The 11,739-nt window shown below is 40.1% G+C and overlaps 1 protein-coding gene across 1 annotated transcript; it reads right to left on the minus strand.

Annotated features, from left to right (window-relative positions):
* Positions 1–277: 277 nt before the first annotated feature.
* aoc2 (amine oxidase copper containing 2) lies at positions 278–11,271 on the minus strand. Its single transcript, XM_046415548.1, has 5 exons — positions 9,622–11,271; positions 7,407–7,525; positions 7,036–7,202; positions 3,751–3,883; positions 278–3,631 (listed from the first exon to the last, which is right to left on the minus strand). Exons 1-5 carry the CDS (start codon positions 11,192–11,194, stop codon positions 3,338–3,340), a joined length of 2,286 nt encoding a protein of 761 aa, XP_046271504.1. The 5' UTR covers positions 11,195–11,271; the 3' UTR covers positions 278–3,337.
* Positions 11,272–11,739: the final 468 nt, after the last annotated feature.

Below are 11,739 nucleotides of genomic sequence, written 5' to 3' on the forward strand. Positions count from 1 at the left end.
GGGAGCCCTGCTCTACTTTGTTTTTCACATCCTGCCGCTGTCGTTCTCTAACAAGTTCAAGACAGAGCAAAAGCTTTAACAGAAACATTTCACTCGACTCTCCTGCCGTGTTTCACGCGTCAAAGACATATAAACTCAAACGATCACTGAAACGATCACTGAACTTAACTTGCACTTATTCTCTGAATCTGTTCCCATTATGCATATGGTGTGTGTGTGTGCGTGTGTGTGCGTGTGTGTGCGTGTGTAGACCAAAGACCAAATGCAGACCTCTAGACCCTTTTTTCAACAAATAATCTCTTTTATTTTGAGAGGAAACAACAAGACCAACAACATTCCTCAGGATATATTGTAAAAACAAGACTAGACAGAACCCTAGTACACGGGAGCTGCGTGTGGTCAATGTGCTTCTGAAAACCCAAGTGAGGACTGTAAAACTTTGTTTATGCTCACCACAGCGTCCTGAGGGGGGGGGGGCGTTTATGTCACGAGGGACATCACTGCGCGTCTTTTGTCAAACACAAAGGCTTCACAAGCAGTGCAGCATGTTGTCATGCACCTCCCAATTTGTTCCATACAAACCCACTAAGAACATGACTGCTAGAAGTAAAAGCAAATAGCTTAAGACGTAATGAATGAACTTTTAGTATAACTTTGTTTAAAGGATTTTAAAGAGCTGATCATTTTGTTTAAAAAAGCTGTTATGTTATGTTAAGTTATGTTAAAAATCTACATTAGACTCAATAATATTTAGTCAGCAGATTTAAATTGTTCATAAGATATTCAACCTTTGCTTCTTTAGAAGACATTTGTCATTTCAATTACTTGACTTCTATCTTTACAGTGATTCTCTAACAGCAATAATTATGTCCATAAATAGCACAATTTTTTCTCTGCACTGAGCAGCTGTATAGAGTGTGCAGCCATATTTGGTTTGAAGGATTGTTCTGGTAACAGTCGTAGACTTGTTAACACTGTGTGTCTCGCATGTTTTATTACGATGCAATATTATACTGATTCTTTGGACAATGACGCGATATTTGCTGATATGGCAGTCTGAACTGAAAACATATTCTGCGATATGGTATGATTCAGTATGAGATGATATCATATGGCCTTTTAACAGAATCAGGTGCAGAAGAAGCTGCCACAGCTTTCGTAAACAACAATAAACAATAAAGTACATAATTGTAAATGGTGTGGTAGAGTTTACTTTAAATGTATTCCACTAATACACAACGAAACATGGCTTAAAAACAGGAAACTTTTGTATAAGTATAGAATATGGCTCAATAGTAACTGTCAAGCTTTAGACAAAATGACAAATGTTTTCCGTCATCATTACAAGCTTAAGTCTATGGCATTTTACTTTGCATAAAGTAGCCTAGCAGCCAGTGGACTTTTTCTTATTCACTTCACAATAATTGACTAATCGTGACTCGCGCTTGCATTTCTGAAATACTGCAACCAGCCACTGTGCATGTGCATCACTCACACATCATCTGTGCAGACCTTTGTCATAGTGTCTCAAGTGAGCATAAATAAAGCTTAAAGCATCAGTCAGGGTTATTTGCTCCTATTCAAGCAAAGGCTGCTGGAGGAACTCCAACAATCAGACTGATTTTAACATTTAGAGGGCTGGCCTGCTTTATTGTGGCCCAGTCAAACATATATATATGAAATGGATCAGATACCATTCAAATGTACAGTAGCCCCAACCTTGAGCCGCATTAGCGAGTGATCCTACTTTGGACTGAAAGCCATATTTGTTAGTGCACACATTTACACATAGCTGACTGTACAATGTCAGCTCACAATGTTTACATTAGGCTGGTTCATCAGTAAGAAACACAGAGGGCGAAAACAAAGAGCTGTGACTTTCCCCAGCACCATTTGCACACATTTTAACTTCACATCAAAAAGACAATGTTGGCATAGAGGCAGAAATGATTTCAGAAATTACTGAAATGATGACAGTCAGCTTCTTCACTTGCAAAACCATAACTCAAAGCACATTTTTGAGAATTACATCATATGGTCTAGAAAAAAACACAGTAATACATCCAAGGCAGCAGTTATTACTGATAAAATATCAGCCTGTAGTGTATAGTCTTGTCAGTAAAAGTAAGTCAGGTAATAAAAGATTAATTGTGTTGGCTTGGGTTTTATTTATTTTATTTTATAACTTGCAATGTGAGCAGGTATTATATTTAAACTATTACTACTATTACAGTAAGCAGCTGTATCAGGAAATCACCATTTTTTTAAAAAACTAAACAATATAGACTTTTTTGTAGACTTTTTTTAGTTAACACTAAGAAAAATAAGTATAAGAGCGGCCTTTTTAATAATAACAATAATTTCCTCTGAGTTTAAAAGCGCTAGTGAGTAAATTGCAGGTAGCAACCATCATCTGTAAAGAAAATTAAATGTAATCAGGCAAGGTAGTGTTGTCCTTATTGTCACTTTAATCTCAGACCGCTTAAATGTAGCGATAGAACTAAACTATGTGGGGTAACCTAACTTTGACAGATGTTTTATCAGATATATTATCACTCAGATTTCCAGATTAGTATTGTAACATTGAAGTTACATATCATACTCTTTTCGACTGCTTCCCAACTTGCATGTTATGAAGCACTCTAATTGTCTAACTGTGAACTGTGCCAAGGCAGGATTAACAACTGGGTAGCTAACCCTGGAGCCCAGAATGATCCACTGTGTGGCAATTCATTTGGGATTAATTGGCCTGTAGCTTGTTTTTGATCAAGTCCCCTTAAATGTTCATCCAGACCTGGATTCAAATCACTTATACTACTACTGCATGTAAGTAGTCACTCATAGACTTAAAAATCAGCTGAGATAACTAATCCATCACAGGGACAAAATATAATGCAATGTAACATTCTTTGGCATGGATTCTTTGAGTTAATGAGGCAAAAGATGACAACAAACACAATGGAGCTTATAGCTGCACATGCAACCTGCCTCTGGGCACCCGTAACTGCTGCTATTTCAGAGTGAATTTCACTCCGAACTTTTGATTCATAATTTCCTTGTCACTATTTCATATCTGCATTCTTAGGGTAGTAGCGAACTGGAATCAGGACGTGGTTAGCCTAGCTAAGCATAAAGACTAGAAGCATGGGGAAACAGCATAGCCTGGTTCTGTCCAAAGAGACAATGTATTGCCTGGTGCAGCTTTAAAACACATGTAGCGCATTTCATATTCTGTCCCATACTGCCTCTACAACAATAACATTGACACAAGCCTCTTGATAACCCCATTCTGTATTCATTAGGGCTCTAAAACCATTATCCAGAGGTGCTCAGCAAATCAATCAGACCAATCCTCAAACTTCATCACCCCATTGAAGCCATGGTAGGTAAAGGGTTCCAGCACGGGGCTGCAGGTCTCTCGAGCAAAGCAGGCCATCCTGTTGTACTCGCAGCTCTCCTCAGAGCCTGGGCCGATGTACACCCCATCAGCAGAGTGGATAGATGGGTCCTCATTAAAGTAGTTGTGAGGTCGCAGCAGGACCCCACCCCCATTACCCACTGTTGCTGTGTTGGGAATGTCCTCGGAGTGGGGGATGTGAAGGAACCCAGTGGTCACCCAGGCAACCAGGTCCTGCAGGCATATTTTCATACACATCAAGCAAATTCCTTCAGCTAAGTTATCCAGTATCAAATTTACACTATATGTTTGTATTATATACATTTTTACATGCAGATTCTGTCTCAACACACCTCGTCTTCAATGCTTTCGTTATCTTCAATGTACTTGCTGAAGTCGACAGCTGGAGTCCAGATGTTGTTTTGACTGTATAGACTGCTACTGGTCCGCTCTAAGTCTTTATGTTTTGTGATGGCAACCTTATACCTGCAGACAGACACGAGAGGCAGAGAGAGATGTAGTTATGTAGCTATTGATACAAATCAAATTGTACACAAATATAATATATGCAGTTTACTGTATATACATACATTTCAATGCAAACTACAATAAAAAACTAATAACATTATTACTAATTATATTATTAACCACAGATTAAAGAGGATAATGAGAAGGAACACCAAAGATGAGCATTTATTTAGCTCCACTGATGCAGTCAAGACCTGGCCCACATTTAGTCCATTCGGTAGTTTTAAATTCACATCCACTGGCACATTGGTGCCTCGGTAACTGGCAGCTGATGGAGCAGGCCTATTGGTGGTGCTGTAACTAGTACCAAGAGCTTCCAAGTCATTCAGAATGGAACACTCGCCAGTTCATAAAGTTTCTTAATGAGCCTGTTTTATTCACCTTTTTCGGGACATTTTCAGTGCAACATGAAAGCTTCAGCTGAAAACAGAAAAAGTTTATCAATCAGACAGAAAAGCTGATCATTTTTGCTTTAAAAAAATGACTGAAACACTTCATTAGAGTTTAAAGATTTGAAGAAGAGATTGAGATAGTTGAAAATTAATTTATGTTTCACTAGCAACTGTTGCAGTTCTAGTCAGTAGCACATGAGAAAAAAGCGACAAAGCTAGCAAACTCGCTTAGTAATATCTGTTTAAACAGGAGTGTATCTACATTCCCAGAATCCTATGCTTTATCTTTGTATTTGGATTCTTGCACATATAAGAGCTTAAAGAGAAATGTTTATATTGCCAAATTCCTTATGAAAAATAGTTGCACTTGTCATACTGTAGAATAGAGATAGAGAATTGCGCTTCATTCATGGGAAATGTTTGTCATGTGTGCAGTTTAAAGGTGAAACATTACTGTGAACAATAGGTTTAACCTCACACTTTTCCACTGAAAATATTTTCTGTTTAAATCTGAATAACAGTTGTGTCCAACTAAGTGCCCAAGTTTTATTTCAGGAGTTTCGTGCTTCATACAGTTAAGTAATGAAGTAACTTGCACTGTAACATTATAGTAGCACTACTTGATTCTATTTACATGTGATCATTTATAATGGAATATTGTATAAAGCAGATAAATTGTAAGGGGTACAACATGGATTTTGGATAGCTAAAGCTATGAGACTATTACGTGAGGAATTATGGAATAAGTGAATTTTGAGATTTCTTATGCACTAGGTCTCACATATGAACTTTAGAAATATTTTGGATATTTTGAATTGTTTATTGTGCATCAAAGAGAATCAACCTGGACGAAGGTCTGAGCATGCGTATCTCCATTACTGTTGCATTTTGTCCGTATTTGATGTGATTTTCTCTTTGTTACTAAGTGCCAACTGTACTTGCTTACTGTACCAACCCTGGGACCACTAACATATGTAAGATGAATGGTGTGTTTTATTGACTGATGGAGCAAGTTTATTAAAATTCAGTTTGTTGATTCTGTACCTTGTGTCCATGTCTGCATTTGGGTTCTCGATTGTGAAACAGACTCAACATTAAGCTTCATCTGGAAAAGTCAACTATTATTTTCTAAAAAAATGTTGCATAGTCTTGTTTTAAAAGTTATCAACAGAGTTTTCAAATCAATTCTGAATGTGATCAGGAGTTAGTGAGGAGAGACAAAAATGACTGTGCCACTGTCATCAGTTTTTAAATTAAAAGTTAGAGCCACATATTAGATTGCAAGATATATTAGTGCTATCACCAGGGGTGGAAATATGTAGATAAAGTAGAAGACACATATGATATAAAGTACTTAAACCACCTTTACTAGCGTCAAGATTAAAGTGATGAGTACTTTCACATATCAACAGTTATAATATTCATTATTCAGAATTCACACGCTTTTACCTTTGGTACTTTAAGTACATTCTAAAGTTATACTAAGTACTGAGTAAAAATGCACTTTTAACTAATATTTCTGTACTATGGCTTTGCTACTCGAGAACAATACTCCCACTTGTGCTTGTCACCAGGCCCCCAGGAATGTGTCGTCTGCATATCACTGAACTTTGATGTCGCGTTTTCATAATGTGCCCCAGTGACAGCATATAAATAGAAACTGTCTGTGACCAACAATTAATGAAAAAGATCATATGTGTCTTCCTGTCTCCACAATGAAAAAAAACCATCCACACAGAAACACAAACATACAGCCTGACTAAAGGTCTTTCCTGTCCACAGGGAGCTTCGTCCTCTCATTGTTACGTTTCAGTCATGCTTCAAGTACTGACTGTGATTTTCACTGGAATTATTTATATAAAAATGGACCCCTTGTTTAGATTCAATGTCCAGGAGGTCATATTTGTAGATCACCTACAAACACATCTTGCTTAACACTTAAATTAGGGCCCCTAGTTAGGCTAACGTAAGCTTAGACTGCTGGGGAATCTCCCATGATGCACTGAGCTTCTCTCTCTTGTTCTAATTCTCCTTCCACACATTGATGTCCCATTAATGCATGTTACTAACGGCTTCTTCCCCGGAGGCTTTGTGCTCTCTCGTCTTGCAGATTCCCGTGAGTCATAGTTAATCTTAATCTTTAACTTAACCTCCTGCTGTGGTCCTACTTGACACAACTGCAATTATTATCATTTAGTGTTATTTCTACATGATTATTATTACTACTACTACTGCCACTGCTACTTTTTTTAATTATTATTATCATTATTGTTATTATTAGAGCTGCTACTGTACATATGATCATTACTATTATTACCTATAGTTCCTGTACTCTGTTGCTACTCTATTGCTGCATATCTCTGTCTGTGTGACCCCTGTCTCCCATGCTCTCTCCCTCAGTCCTCCCCGCCCCCTCCCTACCACTCTCTTTCTCAACCCAACTGGTCAAGGCAGGCTGAGATTTCTCCCTTCCAAAAAGGTTTTCCTTGGCACTCATTTCCAAAACCGTCTGCTCCTGCACGGAGCTCATTCCTCTCCTCTCTTTCTCCAAGGCCTGCTTGCTCACCGAGGAATGTTGGGCCTCTGTAATAAAGACTAAATTAAAGACTATGGTCTAGATCTTCTCTGTTTGGAAACTGTCATGAGATAACTTTTGTTGTGATTATAAATAAATTGAATTGATTTTTTTTTTTTTACTTTGCGGCTGTGCGATCTCACCTGGCCCAGGACATGGCCCTCTCCTCACCCTGGCTCTCTGGGAGGTGCTCCCCAGCAAAGCTGAGCACCTGCAGCCTGTACGAGCGCTGGTGACCCCAGCGGTTGGTCTGTTGGCTGGCAATGTGGAGATAGCGAGGAGTCTTAGTGTCATAACGCAGAGCGGCCTCCTGCACAAATGTCACAATAAACGTTAGCGGTGCCTTTGCAAAGAGCTCTTGATGTCATCTCCACATTGTAGAAAGCCTGAGTGAACTACTCATGACCTTTGTTGCACAATGTTAGTAATTTCTGTTCATATCCTTTTAAAGGCTGTTAAACAAAACCTGAATGAAATTGAATATTTCAAAAAGCGAAAGAGGAATAAGGCAGACCTTTTCTGTTTTGAGTTGCTTCTCCACCAGCTGAGGGACCATAGCAAAGTGATCAGGCATCCATGGCAGCGACACATTGACATATTCCATGTCTTTGGTCTGAAAAAAATTCTTCACTCCTGCACAGGAAATGATATAAACATACGTGTATTAATACTTACTTTGTATTGTAGTTTTCAGACAGAGCTGCAGTAAATATGTTTCTGTAGGTTCATCTCAGGTGTTTTTTTTTTATTTCATTTTAAAACAAATTTAAAGCTGTGCTGATCAATATTTTGAGGTCTACAGTGGAACAAATGACTAAGTGTAATATGACAAATGAATCTTGTACTAATAAACCCATGAATAATTGCCAACTAAGTACACCTTAGCCTAAATGTTTTAGAGTCCGTCAGCTCATTGGTTTGGTTTTACGGTTTCACTGTTTAGCTCAGACGTCATGAGAGGATGAAGCAGAAAAGGAAAAAAAAAACAAAACACCATTAGCGTGAATTGCAGGAAGAGCAGTCTGGTAAATTTGTGTTCACTTTGATGTCAAAAATGACTGCAAGGTTAAATTAATGTGTTAGTGTGCCATGCATGCAGTCAAATACTACTATTTATTACTGTGTAACTGTGTTTAGAACTGGATATTAGCAAAGATAAGCACGGTGTTTGTGAACATGTGTTGCATGCATGAAATGAAATACACACTTCAAAGCAGTAGCTTAGTTTAGACAATATTTGGCCATGAACAGTAGTTATTATATTATATTATATTATAATGTTCCAAAGTGGCATGTTCTAAATGTTAGTTTTGTTTGACCAACAAACCAAACCGCAAAATTAAAATGACATTAAAAACACACTACAAGTTATTAAAAATAATTAAAATTAGAAAATGATAACATTTGAGAAACTGGAATCATGTAATATTATTACATGAAAAATGATTTTCAAAATGGTTTCCAATTAATTTTCCATCTGTTGGCTAACTGATTAATCGACCAGCGTTTAAGATATACTTGTTTATACTGTTGGGCAAGTCATGGGTTAATAACAAAACGTCACATTTTATGAAGTATTTGTATATATTATATATGTGTGTTTACAGATAACTAGAGCTTTACAATATGAACCTCTGACATGCAATGAAATACACCATATAGACACAAGTTGTGTAGCAATCACAATTCACATACTCACCCATCGCCTGTCCACCCAGTACAAATTACTTATTCTTCTGCACTTCTCTCATTGTCACTTTATCTACTCACTATTTAATTACTTTCTAAATTACTTTTGCTGTTCACTCCTGTTCTAGTTTTATGTATTTCTATGTAAGTTCTGCAAGCAAAGAGAAACCAGAGTCAAATTCTTTGTATGTGTGTGCATACTTGGCCAATAAAGCTGATTCTGAGTCTGATTCTGACATGAAAATTACACCAACAGGGACTTTAATGACACCACATTCTCAGTACACAGACAGCTTTGCAGCTATAACAGCTTCCACCCTTGTGGGGAGACTTTCCACAAGATTCTTCTGTGGGAATTTTTGGCCATTCATGCAGCAGAGCATTTGTGAGGTCAGACACTGATGTTGGACTAAAAGGCCAGTTCATCCCTAAGGTGTTGGATGGGGTTGAGGTCAAGGGCTCTGTGCGGGCCAGTCATGTTCATACACACCAAAAACTCATCCAACCATGTCTTTAAGGAGCTCTGCTTTGTGCACTGGGGCACAGTCATGCTGGAATAGAAAAGGACCTTCGACAAACTGGTGCCACAAAGTTTAATTAAATAAGATTAAAAACAAACTTTTTTGTCAAGAACTGCGGAGGAAGGACTTTTGACGTGAGAAGCCATCGACTGCTCTGACACCAGAGGCTATTCACAGACAGCTCCAGTGACAAGATGTGTGTGTGTGTGTGTGTGTGTGTGTGTGTGTGTGTGTGTGTGACGGAGAGAGAGAGCCGAGCTGTGCGAATCAGTGCAATGCATTCAGCTCAGCTCAACTCAGTCTTTCTGTGTTGGGTCAAAAGAGCTGAGGGAGCACATGGTGGCTACGGCTCTACGATGAAATCCCTTAGCCATGACAGAGGCCTCATTGGTTTAATAACTACACAGGTATAGTAATATGATACTGGAGCCCTCTGTTTGTGTTGATAAAACTTTATATTCAGACTAAATACTCTATGACCTGCAGATCAACAGGTTAACATGCTGTACTGCCACTCACCCAACACATCCAGGTCCACCTTGAAGTTGATGAAGTGGGTGTGGATGTTCCCCAGAACCTTCTCCGCCACCTGGTGTCCGTGTTTCAGACTACCCTCCACCAGGTAGGACGAAGAGATGTAGCCGGTTGCGTGCACCTTAGCCTCCACTACTCCGTTCTGGTAGAAGATGAAATCCCACATGTAGTCGTAGTTTCCTATAGCTGTGATGGTCCTGAATACCAAGGCGCTGTTCACCATCCCCCCGTAACTGTTGTGGAAAAAGTCAGAGAAGTGCCTCCGCAAGGGCTGACCCATGTTGTGCTCAAAGATACAGATGGAGTTCCTAAATCTGACCGGGGCAGGGACATCGATGTAGCGGTATGTGTCCACGTAGGTGGCTTCATAAGGGCAATCCACGCCACGGGTCAGTTCGTGCGCGAAGCGCCCTATGCCGATGCTTGTGTCCAAGAACTTAGTCAGGATCATCCCGGGAGTCACAGAACCGTACACCGACATGGCCTCCTGCACGCTCAGCTCATACGCTATCCTCTCACCCTTGAAACGAACATCAAAAACCCTCATGCCCGTGAGAGAGCTCAGTCCGAAAGCGAAGCTCCAGTCCATGTACAAGACATGGTTGTTACTAACGCTATAGCGCTTCCCCTCGGGGTAAAACTGCTGCGGACCGACCTGCAGAGGCTTCTGCTTGGGTTTCAGTGAACCATAGTCAGGCGACTCCTTGTAAACTATTTTCTTAATAGAGCCCTGGTCGTATTTCTGCTGAAGTTCTTCTGTGGTGTTGAAGTATTGGCCGTTGTAAAGGAGCCGCTCCACCGTCCATTGGGACTCGTTTACGCTCTCGTGGTTAACTAACACCTCAAAGCCCACCGGGTGGATGTACATACCGCTCATATCCCTGAAGAAAGATATCCAGGTCTTTCTGTCCCCGGACTTGACCCCGCGGGGCATTTGTTCGAACGCGTTCAACGTCCTGTCCTTATCTACGTCGAAGCTCTCCTTCATTAGCTTCTGCAGTTTGGAGAAGACCGCATCCTTCAAAAAACCGAAAAGCAGCGCGTATTCCCCGACGGTGACCGTGCGCGCAGTGATAGGCAGCTCCATATTGTACCTCTCCCTGGTGACATCTCTTATGTATCGTGGTTTGGGGAGAGGTCCCACTGCATACTCTTTAATCTGGCCAAGTGTGCCGTCGAAGACCACCACCGTTGCCTCTCTAGACGGTTTGTCACCTTTCCCGTCCAGGTAAGCCAGCACGTCTGCTTTCCTGGGCAAAGACAGGTCAATTAAAAACAAAAAATTTTCCGATGGCTTAGTGATCTGATTGGTGGATATTTTCAAATTTTTCTGTTTGACCATGTAGTCCTGAACCTGCAAATACTCCTCCAAAGTGAGGTCAGCGAACACAAGGCTGCGCTCGTCGTGTTTGCCCCGCAGCGGGTGGACACGCTGAGCGGAACATTTGTGCACCCTGCTTGAGTGGATCCCGATCAGAACAATGTTGAGAATAATGGAGAAGAGGACAAAGAGGATGAGCGCCCATTTCACGAGAGAGTTCATTCTCCGCTCTACCATTACGCACGACCTTGGAGAAAGAGAGGAGAGGAATGAGCTCCGTGCAGGAGCAGACGGTTTTGGAAATGAGTGGCCCGCCCGACAACTTTGTCTTGTCCCACCTCCTTCTCATGGATTCCATATACTTCTGCCCCTCCCTACCTCTTGAATGAACAGTTATGGAACAGCGGTTTAACACAGCCTCTGGTCAGCTACGGGCCACTATACTTTTACGCAGACTGTTTAAATTTTACCCACGCTACTAAAACAACAAATAATCATTAATCTAAAGATTAATGAAAGAGAAAAGACGAGTGTTGTGTGAACATTGTTTTAGCTCAAATAGAATCCCAGACTATCTCACAAAGCTGACATACACCTATGGAATGCACACCAAAGCACACATTTTCACTTGTCCAATACACTGCGTTCATTCTATGCAAACGGTTTGAGTTAATACCACTTTAAACAATCAGTTTTATTGCATTGCTGAAACAGTATGAGTGTATGAAGAGTGTATGAGACAGTCATCGGGTATACTCATTTTTGTAAGTTTAACAAACTTA

Source organism: Scatophagus argus, chromosome 16 (assembly GCF_020382885.2).
Source record: "Scatophagus argus isolate fScaArg1 chromosome 16, fScaArg1.pri, whole genome shotgun sequence".
NCBI classification, from domain to species: Eukaryota; Metazoa; Chordata; class Actinopteri; family Scatophagidae; genus Scatophagus; species Scatophagus argus.

Bases quoted from the DNA above. Each gene is read 5' to 3' on its own strand.
- aoc2 (XM_046415548.1), bottom strand. From the start codon at position 11,194: ATGGTAGAGCGGAGAATGAACTCTCTCGTGAAATGGGCGCTCATCCTC. The intron at 7,203-7,406 runs GTCTGCCTTATT...ACATTTGTGCAG, and splicing joins AGCAACTCAAAACAGAAAAG to GAGGCCGCTCTGCGTTATGA. The intron at 3,884-7,035 runs GTGAGATCGCAC...GTCTGTCTGCAG, and splicing joins AGGGCCATGTCCTGGGCCAG to GTATAAGGTTGCCATCACAA.